We start from the raw sequence: 23,327 nt of genomic DNA on the forward strand, positions 1-23,327 counted from the left end.
AAAATATTGGAGTCCATAAAAGAGTCTGTCTTGGTGCAAGGCTACTTTGTGCATTGTTATGGTCTTTCTCACAGCTCCTCATTATCCAAGGGAGACAGTGAGCATCTTCTTATTGTTGTGTGCCTTCAAGTTGTTTTTGGTAAGATGTATTTGAGGGGTTTTCTCATCTCTGAAGCCCAAGGTCAACCAATGAGTTTCCAGTCTCACAGTCCAAAGCACAAAGTACTATACTATGTGAACTCTTAGTCTCAAATCCCTGGAATCTAATATTATACCACTTACAGTATTCTTAAATGAGGTCTTGGAGAGCAGAAAGGAAGGAGACAAGAACATGGAGCTTTCCCTTTCCAGGAACACCCAACACTGCATGTCCTCCTTTAATTGATTGATACTCTATATACAATTAATCTCTCGCCTCATATGAGCCCTGACAGCCAGCTGTGCCATCTGCTCAGGGGGTGGGATTAAAAGCTAAAGGACTCCTCAACACCCCAATCTCCTTCCTCCTCCCCCTTCTCTTGGGATTAGCTACAAGAGGAAAGAATATTGGAGCAGAGAAGCCCTTTCTAGGAAAACAGCATTGCAGTGGATCTGAGGAGCATCTGCAAATAGACAGGCTGTGCCTGTTTCTCTCAGCAAGACAGATAAGGGAGGTCAAGAACAGGGAATGGTCCACAAGCTCTGGATTGGGAAAGATGGTGCAACAAGTATGCTAAACACTTTTTCTATTCAGTAGTATGAAGGGTAAAAATTATGTTTCCTTTACAGAACAGTCATTGAAGCTTTTGATGAAGCAACTCCTCTTTCTTTACGGGCTTAAATGTTTTGCATAATGATACACCAACTATCTGATGTTGTGGATCACTAATCTCCACCTCCCAATATATTTGGTAATGGTACCCTATCTGTACCATATTATGTTCTGAAAATGATAGAAATGATCTAAAGAATACTTTTGAGTAGCCCTGGTATATATCAAGCATCTTTCTGTCTCTCCCTCTCCCCCAAACACAGCATCTTACCTCTCCCTAAATGCAAAGACGGACAACTCTGGATATCAAAGTAAGGAATCCCAACTGAAAATTAGTCTGAAAACAATATATAGTAATTGTTTGAACTCCTGCCTTCTAAAGAAACCTACATTCCTGTGTTAAAGATATAACAATTAAAGAAAAACGTACGTCCATGAAAAATCACAATTTAAGTAGAATCCTCTCTGATCCATTAAAATAATTAAAATTGAACCCTTCAAATAAATGGTTTCAATCAATTTGATTGAAATCAAATTAACCCTTCCAAGAAATTATCTTTGTTTTAGTTAAAGGGGCCTATCTCTATTGGATTACTCGCCATCTCCATCAGGGGAGATAAGCATAAACCTTGTTAATCCTCACACAAACACCATGAGATAGCCCCCTAATATCTCTCTTATACAGAACAGAGAAAAATGGCTTTCAGAGAGAACTAGAAGATGGTAACAAATTTACACATTCAGTGCAACCAAACAAGCTGGTCTTTAAATTCCACTATCTAAGATGTTCATTATTCATTGGCTCATATCCCAAAAGCTGATTGCACATACAGTCTTTCCCAGTAAGTGAATAAATACAACTGATCACTTCAAAATAGGGGGTTTTGGCTCCGCTTCTGTTTCCGTAGCCTAGCATGACTTCACTCACTTCCTACGCTTTCCCATTAAACATTTTCAGAGGGAAAACACACCAAGTGACTCTAAACAGACTTCCTATTCCATGGCGTGGCAGGCAGATGCCAATGATGTGTAGTGGGGGTTGGGAACACCCACACATTTTGTCTTTCTGACATTAACTGGAAGGTGGGAGAGGTCAGAGAAAAGCCTGGGAAGGACTGTTTCTTAGGGGGCATCAACACTTGCTGTTGGTGATAACAATGCTGTGCATCAGCTCTGTTTTTCTCCTACATGATCCACACTCTTCTATTTCTCTTGTTGAATGAGGAGGAAAGAAAGTGGCAGCTACATGTCCCAGGAGTACAGTCTGTCCCTGGTCAGCTTTCCCAGGGACTTCTTTGATCAATTTGTAGCCCATTCAGAAAGGCCCCTCAGGCACAGCCTCCACACTTTCACAAATTTGAAGTCATAACCTGCCATATGGAGCCTTCTCTTCTCATTAGAAAGAAAATCTCCAGAGTGGAAAATCACTGGGCTTTCTGTGTTGCACAGGGATGGGAATCACAAAGCATGCAGCCCTTAGGGAGTCAAAAACAAAAATGGCCTTGTGACCCATAGTGCACACCCATCTCCATGACTGTCTACAATCAAAGTGGAAGAAGAGGCCAGTTTTTACCAAAAGATAAAAGAAAGAAAGCAGAGCTTATGGGGAAGAGCTGGCTTTTAGGGCACCACATGCTTTGGACATAAGACCTACAAGTCGATTTGTAATTTGTCTGTGAAAGAACAGCCCTCTGTGAGTGTCTCTCAGTATTGATGCATCTGTAGAACTAATGCAGTTTGGCACCACTTTAACTGTCCTGACTCTATGGTATGCAATCATAAGAGTTGTAGTTTGGTGAGTTATCAGCACTCTTTGGGAGAGAAGGCTAAAGACCTTTGAAAACTACAGCTCCCGTGATTTCATAGCACTAAGCCATGGCAGTTAAAGTGCTGTCAAATCGCATGAGTTCCACACTGTAGATCCACTCATTCCCACCCCACCCCTCTCTCACACATTACCCTTTTTGCTCTCTAGTCAAAAGAAACTCACCAGCAGATAAGGCCTGCAACCACAGCGGTCCAAGTGATGCAGCAAGAATTAGGCCTTTTTGTCTCTGTCTCCTCTTCCTTCTTGCAGCAGCATACGCAGATGAGATAGATGCCAAGGAAGATGAGGTTGAGGCCCAAAAAGACAGCTCCCAGCAAGGCCAAGAACAACAAGGACTGGGGAAGGACACAGAAAAGGGAAAGATGTATGATAAATATTTCCTTCTATTAAAAGCTATAATTAATTCTCTCCCCAGCCTTAGAGAACATTGTCAAAGTTGGACACAGGTAGTTATAAGGTATCTCCACTTCTGCAGAGGGTGATTCCCCTTCAGTTCATACTGCAATCAGCTTTTTAATTTAACTACCCTAGGTACTAATAAATTCAGACATTTTAGTTTAAAAAAAAACTTGAAATGACTTATCTCCAGCTCAGTGTAAGTATTCTTCTTAAAAGACAAACAAACCCATACCCTCTCTGAGAAGAGAAAGGTGAAAGCTCAATCCATCCTGAAAGAACCCAAAAGATTCACCAATGCCTTCTCATCTTTCCACTATGGCACAGTTTTCATTTTTTTTAATGTCTTGATGGGAAAATGGTGGTGGAACTTGCCTGAGGCAGCTCCTCCACCCCCCAGGTGAGGCTGATACTTTCCCCTCTCTGTAGAATAACCCTCAACCTGTTCATGAGTCATATCAAAATCTCTAATTTTGGTCCCCAAACTTGCCCTTGACTTATGCCCAAATACAAATGGTAGATCGCTCACTTGTAAACTTGGGACAATATGTGTGTCGAATTCTCTCTTATGTGGGTATTTGCCTTCAAGCTGCCTGTCAACGTATGAAAACCTGATGAATGTCATAGTGTTTTCTTATACAAGGAATACTCAAAAGTGGTTTTACCAGTTTTTTCCTCTCAAATATAGCCAACAGCACACCCCAAATAAGCTAACCATCAAGGCACAAAAAGATATTAACACCAAATCAGCAATGCAGAATGCTTACCCTTAGCTATAACAACAATAATTAATCTTTATGAGTATCCCGCTTTTCTCCCTAAAGATAAAGGTTTCCCCTGACGTTAAGTCCAGTCGTGTCCGATTCTGGGGGTTGGCGCTCATTTCCATTTCCATAGACACCTCCAAGGTCATGTGGCTGGCATGACTACATGGAGAGCCGTTACCTTCCTGCCGGAGCAGTACCTATTGATCTACTCACATTTGCATGTTTTCGAACTGCTAGGTTGGCAGAAGCTGCAGCTAACAGCAGGCGCTCACTCCGCACCCTCGATTCGAACCTGCGACCTTTTGGTCTGCAAGTTCAGCAATTCAGTGCTTTTACACACTACGCCACTGAGGGCTCCTTTCTCCCTAAACGGGACCCAAAGTGGCTCACAACATTTTAAAAAGCAATGCAAGTCAACATACATATAACAATAGCCTATAAAACCAAGTTTACAATAAGACATAAACAAATGTATTAATAATAATAATAATAATGTGATTTTGTGATACGAAATCCAGCATATCTATCTTGTTTTCTGTGTCATACAATTATTATTATTATTATTATTATTATTATTATTATTATTATTATTATTTTCTTGTATCCTGCCTCCATCTCCCCGAACAGACTCAGGGCAGCTTACATAGGAACTAGCCCAAAAACAACAACATAGCATTACATACAACAGTAATTAAAACAGTAATTTAAAACAATATAACAAAGGTATAAACAACATAACATAACAGTTACTTTAAAGCCTGAGTGTCAATTGCTACATACAGCAGAGAGTGACTAGTGCAATATTTATCAAATACAATTATTGTGGGAAACTCATCAATACAGATAGTAAATTGGCACAATTCACTGAAACTGCATAGCAAAGTTCTGCTACAGCATCCTTCCAAACCGGCCATTGACTAGGAACTTAATGTAATATTGTTCCCTAGTTGTTGAACAAAACAGAAAAAATTATGCCACCGAAGCACTAAAGAAAAAACAACCTGCAAAATCTGTGTTACTACCATATTATCAGCAAACTGTAATCTGGAATGAGGATGGAGCTTTCAGTTGATGAGGGGGTCTGGTGGGAAAGAAGATAAACTCTTCTTTTGCCAAGTTTTCCATGCCACTGTTTTCATTCTAGTCATCATCACAGGCGATCTCTCATGGCCAAGTATGATTGTCTTCCAGAGGTAGAGTCTTGGTGGTGGATCTGTAAATGACGGAAGACCTATTCTGGATCCATGCAGTCTTCCGCAGTGAGGGCACACATTTCCTGACAAGGGTTGGCTTGATGTGCCTTCATCTTGGCACGTTTCTTCCTTTTGCCCTCTATTTGTTCCTCCTCAAAAAACCACAGCACTGTTGGCAACAGCTGACTCCAGTTACAATGCTTGAAGGCCAGGGTTTCCCAGTTCTTGGTGTTTATTCCACTTTTTAAAAAGATTAGCTTTAAGTCTATCTTTAAATCTCTTTTGTAGTCCACCGATATTCTGTTTTTGGTTCTTGAGTTGAGACTACACTAACTGCCTTGGGAAACAACTCCCATTGTGGCTAGAAGAATTTGGCAGCTGTCATCCAAAAAAGTAAATTTTCCCGCACTCTGAGCCTCCAGGCTCTTCCAGAGGGGCCTATATCCCAGGATCTAATCCCAGGTTTTCTTTTCATCCCAGATTATCTGGCAGTGTGGACTCATATAATCCAGTTTAAAGCAGAAAACCTCAGATGAGATCCTGGGATATTGGGCCTGTCTGGAAAGACCCTCCCACAGCAATCTGTTCTAATATTAAAGACAGTACTTATTAGTGCTTATTCGAGACCTCAAATTGGTTGTGAGGTCTCTGGTTATCAGCCTGTGTTTTGATGTATATCTAAGGGCAGCTTTGCTTTTAAACTACACATCACCAAACTCCTACACCAAGGTACTAGTGACAACCAAACCCCCAACCAAACTGTCCCTTAAGAACTTATTCCCTGTAAACATAAAATAAATCAAATAATAATAATATGTTTCCTTTTTTGGGACATCCAAAATGTGGCGCCTGAAGCAACAGGAACCTTTCTCTGCTTAACTCTCAACAGAAAGTCTGAAGCAGAGGAATTCACTGTTTGCATAGCTGATCTACCCACCTTAGCTACTGAATCTCATTTTCCCCTCCATAGTCTATTTTCTGTATCATGAATCTTTACACACTTGTAGTTTCAGGTGACATCTTTATCACACACATGGGGAAAATACCATGGTGCAGAGGGGCCAAGACATAAAAAAAAGAAAATTACTAGTGAAAAGTCACTCTGAGGTCAAGGAATGAAGTGCACAAGAGTCACAACTAAGATGTGGACATGGTTTCTGAGTCATCGCTCTTTTCCCTGGGGCCAATTTCCGTGAAAGTATGCACACCACTGCCTCAAACAGACTTTTAAACACTCATGATTTAGTAAATAAACTTTCAAAAGGCAAAGCTATCACTAGGCTGTGTTCCCTAGCAACAAAGACAGAAATAATACGAGTATTTAAATGCATTAGTTCTAGCCTGTCAGCTAGCATAACATGATGGGACTTTGGTGCAGGCTAACCAAGAGATTTGAGATAAGAGCGGAAAATCCTATGTGAACAGAGACAAAAGGGAATGGAGTAGCTGCTGGTGGTAGATGGTGGCCAGATTAAGGCAAAATAAGAGTTTGTCCTCCTGTTGTAGGCTAAATTCTCAAAATTCACAGATTAATATATTTAAGTATGGTTTTTAGCCATATTCTTGCACAGAGATTAAAAGAGCAGTTTCCCAGTTCGTTCTAGGCTTCCCAATTCATTCAATATAGCCAGTGGGCTGCAATGAATTGAATACTACATTTGGTTCAGAGCACCCAAATCTAGGTTCACATTTCTATTCAGCCATTAAAGACAAAACATACTGGATGTTCCTAAGCATCAATCAAATCGTCCAGCACAGACTACCTTATCGGACTACAGACAGTCCCCGAGTTACAAACATCTGACTTACAAACAACTCATAGTTAAAAATGGGAGTGAGACAACAAGAAGTGAAAGAAATCTACCACTAGGAAGGGAAATTCATTCCTGAAAAAGTTGTCATGGGGAAAAGGTATCTCCACTGAAGCTTTCTCACCAATTCTTGTTTCCACAACAAGTCAAATTTTTCAAAATCCAATTATCACAGAGATGGGAAATGAGGTGAAATCTCCTGAACAGGGGCACAGGCAGCAAAACAAATACCACAGTGGGGTTAATTCTTCCTTACGCTATCCAAAGCTTTAAAATAAGTATTTTTGGCTGGAGGTACATTTACAAAATGTACCTGTTCAGATTCACATACAAATTCAACACAAGGACAAACCTACAGAATCTCTTGTTCGTAATTTACGGACTGCCTGTATTGTAAAGATAAAATAATTTCCAGGTATGAATTTATGGATGAAGGATGATGAAAGAACAATTAAGAACCCAACATTAATTTTATTTTATTTGCTATAGTGTGAATTCCACCTTTCTCCCAATTCAAGGCAGCAACGCAATGTAACTTATTCTTAATTGATTCATTTGAAGCTTCTAGCACCAATCCCAGATTCTGCCTAGTTTTTTCACTGAAAGTCACTCTGTTTAAGCAACTAAAACTATACCAAAATATACAAACACCCAGAACTACTAAATCACTAGTTACATTAAATATTACTGTTCTTTCTTCTTCTTTACGGACAAACACTGCAATCCAAAAAGCAATATTTGTTCATAAGAGCTCATCTGCTTATCTGTAGACAATAAAAAAAACATCAAGAACATACTCCAAAAGCCCACTGCTGGACAATGATTTTATGAGATTACCAACTAAATAGTGTGCAAGCTTTTAAACCCTTCAAGATTTTTCAGATGCTTGACTGTGAAACGCAACATGGAGAACATGGACAAAAGACTGCATTTAGATATTGCAGACTTCATGGTCACATCTGGCCTCGCTTCTGTACCTTTTTGATTCCCTGATTCTTGACTTTTTTGTTGGTTGTACAGCAGGAAAAAAAGAACATTTGGCATCTTTTGTTTGGGTACGCTACTGATGTTTTAACAATGAATCATTTTCCAAAAATATTCTTATAGAAGATTTTATAGATTCTGACTCTTTTCCTCCACTGAAGCTATTAAAGCTGCAGATATATCAAAAGGCTTCTACACCCGTCTCTTCCCTTATAGAAAAGAAGATCTCGCCACCATCCATTTCTTGCACACACACACACAAATTGAGAAATATCCACAATGACTGGAATGTGCGCTAACCCTCTCTATGACACTAAGCTTTCAAATCTTGCATATTACCTTAGCATCTATGCAGACAGATTTATATTTGAGCTTACACTTGATTGATGCTTAGACCGGAATGAAAGGAAGAAAGGTGTAAATGCATCAATGTATTCTGAGAAGTTTAGGGGGAAAACAAACTAATGAATAAGTAATATTATTTCTATTTTTGCTCCTCACAGATGGCCCTTTGCTAAACCATCTCTAAAGACTAAGAGACATTACAAGCACAGAAGTGAGAAATGTGTGTCCTTCCAGATGTTGTTGGACCACAACTCCTCTGATCTTTGACTGGAGGTGAGAGACAGGAGCTCACCCTGCTCCCTGGATTCGAACCTGCGACCATTCGGTCAGCAGTCCTGCTGGCATAAGGAGACGGCTAAAGCATTCAGAGGCCCAAACATTTGTGGCAGCTCCAAAATAAGTTTTCAGTTCATAGGTAATTGGGATATCAACTATGGAATGACCTGCCGGAAGAGATTTGACAGCTAAATCAGCTTTTGGAATTTAAGAGATAATTGAAGACCTATCTCTTCTGGAAGGACTACCCAGCCAATTTTTAAGTATTAATTTTAAGCCAATGTCCTGTATTTTAATCTTTGAGAAATACAATTTAATAATACATATTTTAGATATTGTTTTATGATTATGTTTTTAGCAATGTTGTGACACGCCTCGAGCTGTTTGGATACTAGGTTCCATTTTTTCACCAAGGCATAATAGAAACAATATGGAATCCACAGTGTTTTACCATGAAATGGTGGTGGGTATGACAAACTACACTACACAATTGATATTGCATTATCATCCTGCCTGTTTGGGAGTACAGAATGGGTAAAATTCCAGCAGCTCATATCATTTTCAAACTCTCTTGTTTCTTGTGTAAACGTCACAGTAAACTATTTGTGCAAACACACAAGTAAACTACTCGTGTAAGCACACATAATTGCATTACAAAGCAATTATAACAGAGGATAGAGCATGACAGGCAAACACTGAGTATAATTTGGTTCCTGCCTTATTTGAAAGATCTACAGTTTCACTTAAGCAGGTTTCATTTTCCTACAATTACACAGCAGGCTGAAACAAACGAATCGATCCCCTCCTCACCTGTTCTTTGTTTTAAAAAGATTAGTAAGTTACTAGTTCTTCATATCATGGGATCATCACTACTGCTTCTTATGCCTTCATTCAGGAGTCCTCCTACTTACCACAAGGTAGTAACTTCAACACTGCTGAATATAATAACTGGATTTATACCAAAAAGCCGAGAGTGGTTTAGATACAGCTCTTCTCAAAGTTATGGCATGTGCGAGTTAATGGCGTAACTTCCTGTGTGGATCACTAGCTACAGTGAGGCCATCTTTATGACTAACCCATGAAAAGCACTAATATTCGTGACCTTTGATTTATCTCCAGTGACATTAATTTTCCAGACTATTTTGAATCTGGACATTTTCCAAATGCTTTAAGCCACATACTTCATTTATATTTTGAAAACATTAAAAAAAAAAAGAGTAGGCTTTGCTAATCTTACTAATTGCACAAATCCCAACAGTGCCACTGTTTTCCCACTGCCAAAAGTATTGGAAGCTGTCTTTGATTAAGAAAAATGCAATCCAACAAATTTAGTGTGGTTTTAATGTTATATCCCACAAGGTTCAAAAACCTGACTTGGATATTACTACAGTAGATGCAAGCATTTTAAGACATGATAACTCCACAGCTTACATTTCCTTAAGCTGCTTCTTTATAAAGAAGAAAAAAAGAAATGTTTCCAAAAACAGTTGACCTTAATATCAGCATGCCATTAAAAGTCTACTTATATTTAGAAACAGGCTTCCCAGTAAGAAATGTTTGTTTTGTTTTCACACGCACACACCACTGAAATAATCCAGCCTGCCTGGTGTTACATTCATTAATTACGTTGCAAATTAATTTAATGAAAACATGAACAATTCAGAGGGGAAACATAGGGTAGCACTGGGAAATGTTCTGTTCTACTGTTTCCAATTACATTCTTCAATGACTACTCATTCAACCTGCAAAATTGCCCATCACAACATATATTCAGGGCAGTTTCACATATGCAGATAACAACCTATTTTAGTGGTTTTGGTTTTTTCTGTTTTTCAAACATGTATTTCCCCCATGCATATAAAAGCACTTCTGAAGCATTCTTTTTAAAGCGTGCTTGAAGGTATCATGTCATCAAGGGAAGTCCTCTTGAGCAGTACCATGCTGATATACTGACCCTAGTCCTGGTGACCAGATTCTCACAGTCCCCATACACACAGCTGCATTGCGGTCAATAGCCTCCTAAATTGGGGAAAAAACTCAATTTCCTGGAGCAAAGGGGCAGAAATGTCTCATGGCTCTGCAAATGCTGTTTCTCTTTTCCCATCCTCTTCCCTGCAACTGATCCAAATTTAGGTTGAAGTTTCAATGCTTAGTTCAAATAACTTCTGGGAGAAGTAGTAGTAGTAAACATCCAGCCTTCCTTCTCCTGTGCCTATGCCTGCTCTCCCAACTGAGAGAAAGCCAAATGATAGTTCAGATCAAAGCATGGTTGAGTAATTAACTGGAAGCCACAGGATGGCACAGGGCTATGGCAGTGTTTTGTAAGAGCTGAGCATGATGAGAGTCCTGCCAGTCCACCATAAGCTTCATGCACACTGTGGCAGTCATCACACATGGATCACTTCTAGCCCAAACTAGTAGCAATTGCTGCAAGAGCAACAGCAAAAAGGACAAGGCAAGCCAGAACCCTCAGCATTAAAACGCATCCATCCAGATATTGAGAAACACAAGACAGTAAGATCACAGGACACAGATCCTATAGCACTTGCACTGCTGAGAAATTCCTTTTTCAATACTATCCTATCCAAAGAGCTGCTTTTGACTTTCAAAGTCCAAAACACTTTGCAACCTGGGTGACTGGGAGGACTGCTTCTCCTCACATGAATCCAGCTGAATGGGCCAGACCCAGATATTTTGCTACTCAAAGGGGAGTCATTAATAAGGTGTACAAGCACCCTTAATCCAAGTCAAGGTGTACTTAAAGCCACCCAAGTTACCTCGGAACATAAAGCAAAAAATTCCCGAAATGATTTCACTCCTCCTATAAAGTAAAACCACATTAACCACTAACTAGATAATGAACCATTTGCTGTCCTTTCATGTCAGCCCTAATCTTACTCCAAATCTTTTGTTACACGCCATCTTACTCTGCCTAATGATAGGACTGGCCCTGCTACAGAGTCTTAAGATCTTCATTCCATGTTCTGCTGTTTTGCTTTTTATTATTACCAGGCTTATTTGGCAGGTACCACAGATAAGCCTTAATAACCCCAAAGGCATCAGATCCCATTTGGGTTTGGAAGCTAAGCAGGGTCAACCTTGGTCAGCATTAGGATAAGGGATCACCAAGGAATACCAAGTGATGTAGGCTACAAAAGCCTATAAATCACTTAAAGGCACATGGTTTGCTTTTACTTTGGAGATTTTTCTCAAAGGCAATTCAGGCCCCTTCCACACAGCTGAATAAAATCCCACATTTTCTGCTTTGAACTGGAATATATGGCAGTTTGGACTCAGATAACCCAGTTCAAAGCAGATGTTGTGCAATTTTCTGCTTTGATATTCTGGGTTATGTGGTTGTGTGGAAAGGCCCTCATAGATAAAAGAAAGTCCCTTTATCGACATAAATATTCTTGAAAAACACTGGTACAGTTGGCCCTCTGTATCCACAAATTCAACCATCTGGGACTTCAACACCCAGAAGTCTCATTTGCCTTGGCCAATGTTCAGGGATTCTGGGAGATGAAGTCCAAAATGCCGGGAAGACCAGAGGAACACTGTTTCAAATGATGTCATATTCTGGCCACTTGGGACCACAGTTCTCAAAATAATCTTCTTTTTTTTAACATACATATAATTGCTGTATCAATTTAAGTTAGCAACAAAGAGGAATGTATAACTCACACATCAAGGCTGTTTGTTGAAAAGAGGGAGTTTTCCCACACTCTTGCTCAATAAAGCTTTGTTTATCTTAGTGACTTCAGCAGTTGTGGGGCTGTTTTTCATCATCTAATCCTGGAAACAGTGAAGGTCTTCTTATAGGCTAAATATGAGTCCCTACAATGGGAGGGAGTTTGTTAGAGGGGGGGGCGGGGGAGAAAATCACAGGGATTGCTCCGGGCACAGAGCAGCTTTTCTCGGCCTCTTCCTAGCTCCTGTCAAGAGGCGTCTCTTTCACCCACTAGGATAGAAGGACGCTTTGTCAGACTGGGTTAGGATCAGCGGATGCCATCAGCAGGTTCAGACCAGCACTGGAGTAAAGGGGTGGAGGGGAGCACTGGCTGCGAAGCACACATGGCCAAGCCACCCCACTGGAAAGCAAAAGCTCCAATCTGGATGATGTGGAAAGTTGTCTGAGAGAATGAATGATAAGAGGTTTGCAAGGTCATACTTGAGGGGGGATTTTCTGCCTGAGCTTTACTAGCAAAAGAAAGACTTTATTATAGCCTTTTATGGCAGACCTTAAACAGGAAGCGACAGAAGAACAAAGACAGACCATACTCAGTGTGATATTTTTCTGCCTTTGGAGCAAAACCTCCAAAATCCCCATGGCAGACACCAAGAACTTGTGATCTTGTGCCTTGATTTCTCTGACCTAAACCACTCAATTCATCTCCCTACTTCAAACATGTTAAGCCACCCTTTGCAAAATCCACTCTGAATGGCAGGGAAAAAATGCTAGAAGGTTAGGTTTTTATCTGCTTCTAAAAGGAAGGGTTATTATTCCATGTCCTAGTAATTAACACATCATGCAGCTAAAAACTGGATTAATACAGTATAAGCCCAACTTTTAATCATATTTTAAAAGTGATAAGGACACTGAACATAAACTTAGCTATTGCTATTCTGGAAAGAGGCCAACTGGTACCGTGGTTGGAAAAAAAAGGTTACTTTTTGCAAAGTCAAGCTAAATATATATCATAGGGCTTACTTTTCCTATAAAGAGGTATAAAAATGAGATGCCATAAAAATGAAACGCCTTGGATGATTGTTTAATATTTTAATTATGTCTATTTTAAATCATGACTTGTTTAATTTGTTTTTAAATGCATTCTTTGATGTCTCAACTGTTAATTTTACGATATTATATGATTGTATTGGGCTTGCCCCCGTGTGAGCCGCTCCGAGTTCCCGTTGGGGAGATGGAGGCGGCATACAAAAATAAAATTATTATTATTATTATATGCTGTTAAACTCAAAATACAAAGATCATATGTACAATGTGTGTTGTAAGTTTATGTGTGCATATACATGTGTGGCTTCATATTGTCTGCTGACTTATGGGGATCCCATGAATTTCATAAGGGTTTTTAAAGCAGGAAACCCTCAAAGGTAGTTTTACCAGATCCTTCCTCAGAAATATAGCCTACAGGTACTTGATATTTGTTAATGGTCTCCCATTGTTCCACCATCAATGTATGGTTCATTATTTCTCAACACAGTGATATCCCCAGAAGGAAGGAAGGAAAGATCCAGATGAAACAAGCATATGTAGTAACTTGAAGCCAGGAGAACATCTGCAACCCTGAGGAAACACACTACTGAGAAAAAAAGGCTATTCATATATGGATTCCACACACAAAAATACTCTAGTCTTTCCGAAACTGGTATTCCTATGGTTTAGGAACTATAGCCCATCACATTTTGAAGGCACTGGTTTAAGGAGAAATGCTTCTGCAGGGAACTAGTCAATAAATGGAGAGCAAAACAGTACTAATCCATAAATGTAGGGTTTGAACAAAATAGAACAGTTTGTCTTGAAGATGAGATCCTTATTTCATCCCCAATATCTAAAAAAAAAAGAGATACATGCGAAACTGAGGGTGAGAGGGTTTTTTCACTCTTTTGTCACTCATGGTTTCTCAATTCGAAATCAGTTCCTGAAGTTTTTCTTCTTCCTTGACTGTTATTGCAAATATTCCTTTGTAAACACATGGATTAAAAAAACCTGATAATGTAAACACCATTAAGAGCACAGAAATGGGCAACAGGGAAAGGATTAAAAACCATGCACTTTAATACTGGGATACTCCCAGGTCCTGGAGCTACATTAGTCCTTCTGAAAGGAATGTTTATATCAAATACCTCATATACATGAATGCCGCATTAAATGTCGTTATGCGAAGACATACAGTAGAACCCCAGTTAAACGAACCCTGGTTAACCAAGGCTCTGCATTACCCGAGGGGCCGCCTCTCCCCCCTCCTTTTCTCCAGTGAAAGGAGCCCTCGCCCTTTGGAAAGAGCCCATGAGCACCGCGCCTAGCAGAACTCGTGGGCTGCTTCCCAAGGGGCGAGGGCTCAGCCCAGGGAATGTCAGGACCCAGGCTACAGAGCACCAATAACCATGCACGGAGACCAGAATCTATCTAATATCTTTATTAAAGGATTATATAAAGTCAATAAAAGCAAGTGAAGAATATAATTCAGAAGTAGACCTTTCAGGAAAGGTCAAAAATAGTCCAGGAAAACAATGTCCAATATGTGATATTAGAGTCCAAAGTTGTAATCCAATAACCGAAACACACACTTTGCCAAGCAAAGTGTGGGGAAATGACAGGGTCCTTTAGTCCAATGGAGCTTGGCAAACAATGCTGGAAGCAAACTAGATTCTTGGCAAACAAGGCTTGATACGTGGCAGCAAGAGGCAAGAAACAAGAACAAGGTCCGTGGCGAGGTCCGTGGAAACAAGGAAAGCTTGATGCTAGAACAAGATCCGAGAAACAAGGCTTGGAACTTGGTCCTGGAGGCAAGGGACTGGAGTAGCGTAGTCCACACACGATCTCACTCCACAAGGTGACGAATTGACTCCGCAAGGATTTCTTTGCGGCCAAACACCTATATAGGATCTTGTTTTCCCGCCAAGGAACACTTTCCCTGGGGAACAAGAAACGAAACCCATACTGTGTCCAGATGCGTGACTCCTTAAAGTTTCCCAAGGGAAACAGACTTAATCAGCTAATTGTCTGGCAGCTATCCTGGCGCTCCTGCGAGTCGCCTCCCGAGCGCCTCTATCTCGATTATAATAATCCCGGCGAGAAAATGGGGGAGATTTCTGCTCAAGGCTTGTTTGGCTGACTTCTGGTGGGCAAACATCTTGCAGGTGCAAGGGCTCCAATTCTGGCTGAAACGGTGGGAAACCCAAGTTTTCCTCTTCATCTGCCACAATAGTACTGGGAACGGGACTACATGGCCCATGAGTCATCACAGGGAAGTAGGCCACGAGCGCTGCTACAGCAGTGATCGCGGGCTGCTTCTGGGACACTTCCTCCTGCCTCTTCCTCTCCTCTCGCAAGAAGGAGCTCCTTTGCACAAGAGGAGAGGAAGAGGCGGAGTGTTTCCTCCTGCCTCTCCCTCTCCTCTCACGAGAAGGAGCTCCTTCGTGGCCTGCTTCTCTGGGCCAGGGCGCCTTTTGAAGGGAGAAGTTTCCTCCCTTCAGCAGGCGCTTGGGCCTTTAGAGAAGTGCGAAGCATGTCGGTAAGCAGCAGCACACCTCACGCTTCCCTGGGCCCAAGGCCTGACAGAGGGAGGAAACCTCTCCCTTCAGCAGGCGCCTGGGCCTACAGATCGGGTTATCCGATAAATCTGGGTATCCGAGATTCGGTCCACCTGTTTAAATCAGATAACCGGGGTTCTACTGTATCTATGGGGTAGTGGCATGAAAACATTGTCCTCATCAGTAAGATTTTTTTCTTCCAGGTTTTCTTTCAGACTTGAAATCTCTAATGCTACAGTATCTTAAAACTTCAGTTCAGCAGTTAGAAATACAGATTAACTATTCAAAGAAAAGGGACAGGAAAAGGTACCAAAAGATGGGAACAAAACAATTAAAAGGGTTCTACATTTGAACCATTTCCAATGTCTCACACTCTGAAATGCTAGAAATGTGGAGACTGAAAAGAATTTACAATTGAGGCACAGAATTCTTATTTTTCCCAGTAGCTTGTATTCAGATGTTCCACCAGTTATGCTTTCTTCTAGAATTTGGTGACCTAAAGATAGCAATGCACAAGCTGGTAACTTCAAGGACTTCTTTAATGCACTGTATATTGGGATACCTCCATACTAAGTTCAGAAAGTTTACTGTAGTTCAAAACATGGCAGCCAGATTGGTTACTGTTACACCTAGAAGTGACTATATTATAACAACTAGTATCTGGACAAAGTTTTATTGTTAGATTCAAAGCTCTACTTTGGTTTGGTCTAGATTATCTGCAGGATCACCTTCTCCTTTATAATCTATCCTATACATTAAGGGCCTCTGGGAGACATCTACTTAAATAAGCCAAAATTAAACTGACCATTACTCAGGATATCTTCTTTGACTGCCTCTGGATTATAGAATGACCTGCCAGAAGAGCCAAACAACCCCCAACATTTGTGGGTTTAATTGTTGCAGATTTGAGTATTTGCGGATTTGATAACGATAGTCTCATCTCTGGATCCTCCATTGTGATTCTATGATCAATTCCCTTTGGAGATTTTACTTGAGAGGTGCTCAGGAAAAAAAGGAAACTTTCATGGGGCTCCTGTTCCAAAAACCTCAGCAAACGTGAAGAACTGACTGCATTTAAATCAGCAGTACAAACCAATTTCTTCTGGCACCCTATCCAGATTATTTTTAAATAATGGTTTTTAAAGTGCATTTTAGTGTGTATTGATTTCATATGTTATTTTAACTGGTGGGTTGTGTTATTCATGTTGTTCTGGTCTGCATATAGTTAAGATACATAGAAAACAACCCCTTGTGTAAATCATATGTTCCATTTTAAATCTGCACAGAGTTAAATTGAAAACAGCCTCAGAGCAAAGTGAAAGTCCTATGAGGATGCATGCAAGATGGTACAGATATTTTATTGATTTGTACTGAGGACGCTCCAGTATTGTCACTGCACTGCATCTGAGATATACTGTACTGGGGACACAATGCTCTTAAAGTCACCCGTGCACATTATGCAGATGCACAGTGACTTACAGTATGTAATAGCTGGCCACAGATGGAAGAGTAGGAAGAGGATGCTGCAGCAGCCACATGCATGAAAGCCTTTAATTGGCAGCAGACCCCCAGCCCATTATCTTCTGTCTGCAATGAAAAATGATACAAGTCTGCATTTCTCCGCCACCGCCATCACCAAGTGCCCTTGGGAATGAAGAATAAACAGCAGGAATCTTCCAGAGCGGGCAGCTGTGCCACACTCTGTTTCCCTGCTGGCACACATCTTCCCAAGCAGCGCCAAGCTTTCTAAGAGGCCACACTCCACTGCCTGGGCTGTGTAGATCCGCTCCCACTTGGGCCATTTCCAGTCCTGAGCTCAGAGCAGCCATTCACAAAGGGATGGGTGAAAAGGAGAAACAGGAGAGGGAGGGATAATTCTATCCACTTCCTTCTTCAACCGTCAGTGAAGGGCTGATCAATGGTTACTCAGTTCCATCCTGGCAATGTGCCCCACAAACTAGCCTCTCTGCAACCACAGCAACACAAACAAGTAGCCAACAGAGCCCCCATCTTAAATGAAGAAAGGGTGGGTCCTGTGGTCTTGCAAAGAGTGTGCCTCTCTGTGGAGGGACCCACCAGGACACCTCTGTCTTAGGAACCGTCACCACCCATCTTCAGGTTACAATACCTTGGTGCATCGCTTCGCTACTCTACAAAGTTTGGCAACAGAAGAGATCAATCAAACCCACATAAGCATCTCAGCAATTCTGACCTTCTGATGCTTCATATCTAGCTTCCAGGAGCATATATCAGTGGAAGTCGGGAAGGGGACTACTATACATGCATGCCGCCAATCACGTTTACAACCACCTAAGCTTCTGGGATAGAATTTGGCAGTAACTCTACTCTCTGGATGATAGCTACATCCACACAAACACCTATCTTTTTCGGGCTTTATGAACAGTCATATTTTGTACTTTTGGGATGTAAGCATTTGTGCATCCTTTTGAAAGTCTAGAGAAAAAAGGTTTTATTATAATTTTCACTTACACAGCATCTCTAGCAAAATGATATATTTCCTCTAAAATTATTTGATAGCATGTGCTAGGTAAAATAACTAGCAGTTGTTGGACAATTACTGTGATTCAGGTATTCTGAAATGGACGCTGGATGAATACATTTTACTGATATTGGCAATGAAGCCCATTTAATATAATATAGTGGCTACTTTGGACAATTCAAAGATGTGTAATCAGAAGATTTTAAGGATATCACTGATGAATTCTTAAGCCAGTGTTCAGGTAAAGGCACTTGTTATTTGTAAGTCCATGCTATAGCAAATGCATTTATGAAATAACGTATTAATTGTGTTGCAATGGCTACAATACAATTCCAGAATCCCACATATGTTAATATACTTTTAATTAGCAGTAAGAAAGCACTGTTCACCTTTGCTGGTCCCATTAAAATATGGTTTTATATAAAACACACAAGCAGGATGTCAGTGAGTCCAGGGTTCCCTATGAATTTGGAAGCAGTTACTTCCTCTTTTATTTATTCACAGCTTTCTATGTTCAAACTGTAAATTAAGGTTAGCATTAATGATGGTTGGGTTCAAAAGCAGGTTCAGAAACCATGATTTGGATATTGATTGATCGACTGATTGAATTAATTACCACAATGAAAGGTCAAAACCAGCACTCTGAATTATGCCAAGAAATAATGTTGGTGTCTATATATGTTGGGGGCGCTTTTGGGGGATGGAGACTCGCAGGTCTGCAATATGTGGGAATACAGCCATGTAGTAAATGACAGTGGCAAAAAAGGCTTCTCACAAGTGAATGCTTCAGCCTTGCAGATGTTTCCAAATGAAAAACTGGATTCTCAGCACTTGTTTGCAGCTGTGTTGAACAGACAGGTGGAAGTGAAAAGGAAACAACTCAGAACAGCTGAACCAGGGTACATAACGATGCATGTTTTCATGTGTAATTCTATCACAATTTGTCGAGGTAAAACATTTGGCATTTTCTTTCCTTTTTTTTTTGACATTTTCACTGAACATATTTTTTAAAAAATAAAACCAATGCCGTCGTTATGATCAGTTCATCCTCTTCTCCCACCCAATTCCGCATGCAAAGGAAGATCTATAAATGCTTGGTTGAGGACCTGATGTTATCTGGAGCTATTTAGAAATCTGGAAAAGAGTAAAGGTTTAAAATACACTACCATTAGCGTGACAGGATCTCTTAACTTACTGTTTTGACAGAAATGTGTTGGAGCACTTATAAAGACTACTTCCACAGAAACTATGAAAACTATGACCTACTATGCAAGAGTAGGTCAATGGAGGTATGAAGTTAAAATCAAATCAAAATTCAACATGACTGTACACTGTAATTTGATGCAAAACTGAACATTCTTACAAAAATTCCTCCTGGGAGAACTGATAAATAATTCAACCCATTGAAGCAAGTTTCAGTCCACATAAACATATGACTTACCAGTAGCCTGCCTACCGTTTACTCAAGACAACAAACTTGCAATGCTCCTGTGAGCTACATGAAATATAGGAGAGGGTCACATTTTTTTTGGACTCAACAGACTTATCTTAGATGTGCTTGCGACAAATACCGCACGTCTGGAACCCTCAGTGCTAGCTATGGTCAGCTCAGTCTGTTATCTAGCAATATCAAAGCAACAGAAGCTATGTATTTGTCAGTTTTTGTGCGCCAGCAAAAGGCATGCAATTGGAAACAGGCCTTGCAAGTTGCTTGCCAATTTCTTCATCCAGCTGCAGATTCTTTTGTCACGTCTAATGCTGTTCCATAGAGTCTCACCTCCTGGATTAGCTTTTCAGTCAGTGTAAGAGAAAGCGTTTCTGAATTCTATGTATGGTTGTGAAAACTGGATAGTGAAGAAGCTGATAGAAAATAGACTCATTTGAAATGCGGTCTGGAAAAGAGTTCTGCAGAGATAACAGAGTGGCAGAAAGACAAATAAATGGGTCCTAGAGCAAATCAAGCCCAAACTCTCCCTGGCAGATAAAATTACCAAACTGAAATGGTTATACTTAAGAGGACATATTGTGAGAAGACATGATCCACTAGTAAAGACAATAACGCTTGGTAAAGCAGAAGCTGGTAGGAAAAAGGACACCATTATAGGTAGACAGACTCAACCAAGGAAGCCATTGCCCTAAGTTTGCAATATCTAAGCAGGGTTGTTGATAATAGAGATTATAAATCTCTCATCCAAAGATTTGACATAAGTCAAAGTTGACTTGGCAGCAATTAATAACAAGAGACAGTGATGCAAACAGGGGCCCCATATCGCACAATACTGCGTGCAATTCCCTGTACTAATGCTTTAGATACAATTAAACCGTTGCATGAAGTTCATATTAAAATTATGCTTTAGCCCCAATGAGTTTAGCAACCATATATTTATACGGTAACAGCTGCTAGAGAATCCACAGTCTATATTGTATTACACAAAACAGAACAGACTAAATAATATCAGTATGTCTCTCCATGAACTCGAACTCCATCAATTTGCCTTCCAGGCAAACATTGAAAGATTGGCCTCCATTATGTCCAGTTAAGTGATTTTCCCCACCACTCCAATGCTTTCCCCTACAGATCTGTCAATACCATTACCCACTTTGGCCGACTGCAGTGCTAGCTCTTGGTGTAGCAGAGATGAACATCTCTCAACCGCATGGGGAAATTACTCGAAATCCTGGATTCAATTAGCCCAGTTTGGATTCAGCATGCCTTCTAATATAATTGAAAAGCTTTCACCCACAAACAGGCACATCAACAGCAGCCAAAAATTTGAAGCATGGAACCAGAGGCAGTACATTTTGAACTGCACGTGATATAAAAAATTAATTATAGCTGCGCCACAAGAAAAACACAAACAACTCTTGAGTAGAGTGTGGCAGCCTACTTTTGTGCTGTTCAACAAGCGAAAATAGACATCCACCCCCTACATCTGGGCACACAATGTTCAAAGGCGCCTGCATGGCTTTGCACATTATGCGCTGAAGTTGTGCATTGACCACTGCATTGATCATCCGCACTGACCACAAACATTGTGTTGCAATGGTATTTACTGAAGGGCTATGTAATGTAACCATATCACAAAATATTTATGTTATGTTGGAACAATGTAAAATCTTGTCCATACTGTGTCAGGCAGTTATGTACAGTGGGTCCTTGGTATCCAATTGGATTGGATTTCAGGACACACACATCACTACAACCCTATCTAATAAACATCTAAATCTGTGGCTGCTCAATCCCTTTATATAAAAAGGAATCGTTTACATAAAATGGCAAAATCAAGGTCTCCTTTTTGGATAATTTTGAAAAAATATTTTAAAGCTATAGGTGGTTGAGCCTGTTGATGTAGAATTGTGGATACAGAGGGCTGACTGTACAGATTTGCACTTCCTCCTTCAAAATATATGTGGGCATCAAGAAACAAAGGATTTCCTGTTTGGCTTCTTCCTGCAGCTTACACCCCCCCCTTTTTTTTTTTTTGAAAAACATGATTACTTTTTATAGAATGAATAAAATGAAATATAAAAGGGTAGATTCAGCAAAGTATTGACTACTTATTTGTTTTTGTTTATTCAAAGCAATACTGCATTGCTTCTCATCTCCAAAGTGCTCCTAAGATTATGAACAAATACATCTAATCAAAATTGTACAAGGATACGCCATGGTTTATAAAGAATATGTTGTTCTAGCTTAATCTACCTGTCCCCCTACCACACTACTTCCCCTGATAGTTCGTAACAAAATCATGCGAACACTATTCCCAATTTAATTAAGAGCTAGGGAACATGTGGTCATCTAAATGTTGCTAAACTACAATGCCCACCAGCATTAGTCAGGACAACTCATGCTGAGAGATAACGGAAGCTTAAGAGCAACATCTGGAAAGTTACAGATTTCCATCCCTGACTTAATACATCTTGATATTAGCAACTATTTGATAAAAGTTTCCCAAGGGCTCAATGATACTAACTATTAGGCAGATCTATGGCTGGTTGAACAACTACAACCAGCAAGTGTTCATTAATGGCTTTGTATCAAGCTAGAGGGAACTCTCAAAATGAAGAGCCGCAGGGCTCTCTCTTTGGCCAGCTGAGGCTCCAACATTTTACAAATGACTTGGCTGAAGGCAGAGAGGAGATGCTTATCATATTTGCAATTGCAACGAAGCTGGGAGGGATTAGCAAACATCAAAGTGTACAGAATCAAAATTCAAAGAGATCTTGATAGATCTTGATAGCTCTGCTGGTGAGTTAACCAGAAAGATCACATTCAAGAGCTAAATATAAAGTTTGCATTGAGATATAAACCAACAGCAAAATAATAATTATAACAATAATAATGTTGTCATCAAAAGCACCAGCACAGTATGAAAGAGAGTTGTATCAGTACAAAAACAAACCAGGTGTTTAGCTGAGAACACTGAACCTCTAGTACAGCGGTTCTCAAAATGCGCTCCGCAGAACCCCTGGGGCTCTGCAAAACATACTGAGGGACTCCACAGTGCCCTTCTACTCCTTCCTCCTCCCCCTCCAAGCTTTCCCTCCTCGTTCCTGCTTCTCCCACTCCCTGTGCCTCCCTTCTTGCCAAAAACCTCTCACTGCTCAGGGGGTTGTTTTGAGTGTGGCAGAAGGGGGTTGGACTGGATGGCCCCTGGGGTCTTCCACTGAATTACTGTTAAGTTTATTTTGGTTAAAATTGCTTTTCATTTAAAATATTGTATGTTTCCTTCTTTCCTTTTTTTGCACTACAAATGAGATATGTGCAGTGTGCATTGGCGTTTGTTCGTGTTTTTTTCAATTAGTTCGCACACACACTCTCCATCCTTCTGCTCATCTATCAAACTTTAAAACTCAATGTGTCAAAAAGTTTGCCCATGCCTTATACATGTGTGTGTGTGTGTGTGTGTTTCTCAGGGCTCCATGAGAAACTTTTGCTTCAAAAAGGGCTCCACAGCTGAAAACGTTTTGAGAACCCCAGATCTAGTACAATGGAGATGGTAAAAAATAAACTGAACCTCAAATTGCATTAATAGAAGCAGTGTCCAGATGACAAATGGCATTGCTTTCTCTCTAGTCTGCACTGGCCAGACTGTGTGGGGAGTACCAAATCTAGTTCTAGGTGCCACATTTTAAGAATGGACAAAACTAGAACATGACAATTGTCTGGAATCCAAGTCAAATGAGTAAGGATTTAAAAG

The 23,327-nt window shown here is 40.4% G+C and overlaps 1 protein-coding gene across 4 annotated transcripts in view; it reads right to left on the bottom strand.

Moving 5' to 3' along the window:
- Positions 1 to 23,327, bottom strand: part of ttyh2 (tweety family member 2) — an 88,337-nt gene that overhangs the window by 59,998 nt on the left and 5,012 nt on the right. For all 4 annotated transcript variants that reach the window (XM_062970842.1, XM_062970843.1, XM_062970841.1 and 1 more), the window contains exon 2: positions 2,742 to 2,914. In XM_062970842.1, the coding sequence (XP_062826912.1) occupies positions 2,742 to 2,914 (173 nt within the window). The remainder of the gene's footprint in view (positions 1 to 2,741; positions 2,915 to 23,327) is intronic.

Source organism: Anolis carolinensis, chromosome 2, assembly GCF_035594765.1.
Source record: "Anolis carolinensis isolate JA03-04 chromosome 2, rAnoCar3.1.pri, whole genome shotgun sequence".
Lineage (NCBI taxonomy): Eukaryota > Metazoa > Chordata > Lepidosauria > Squamata > Dactyloidae > Anolis > Anolis carolinensis.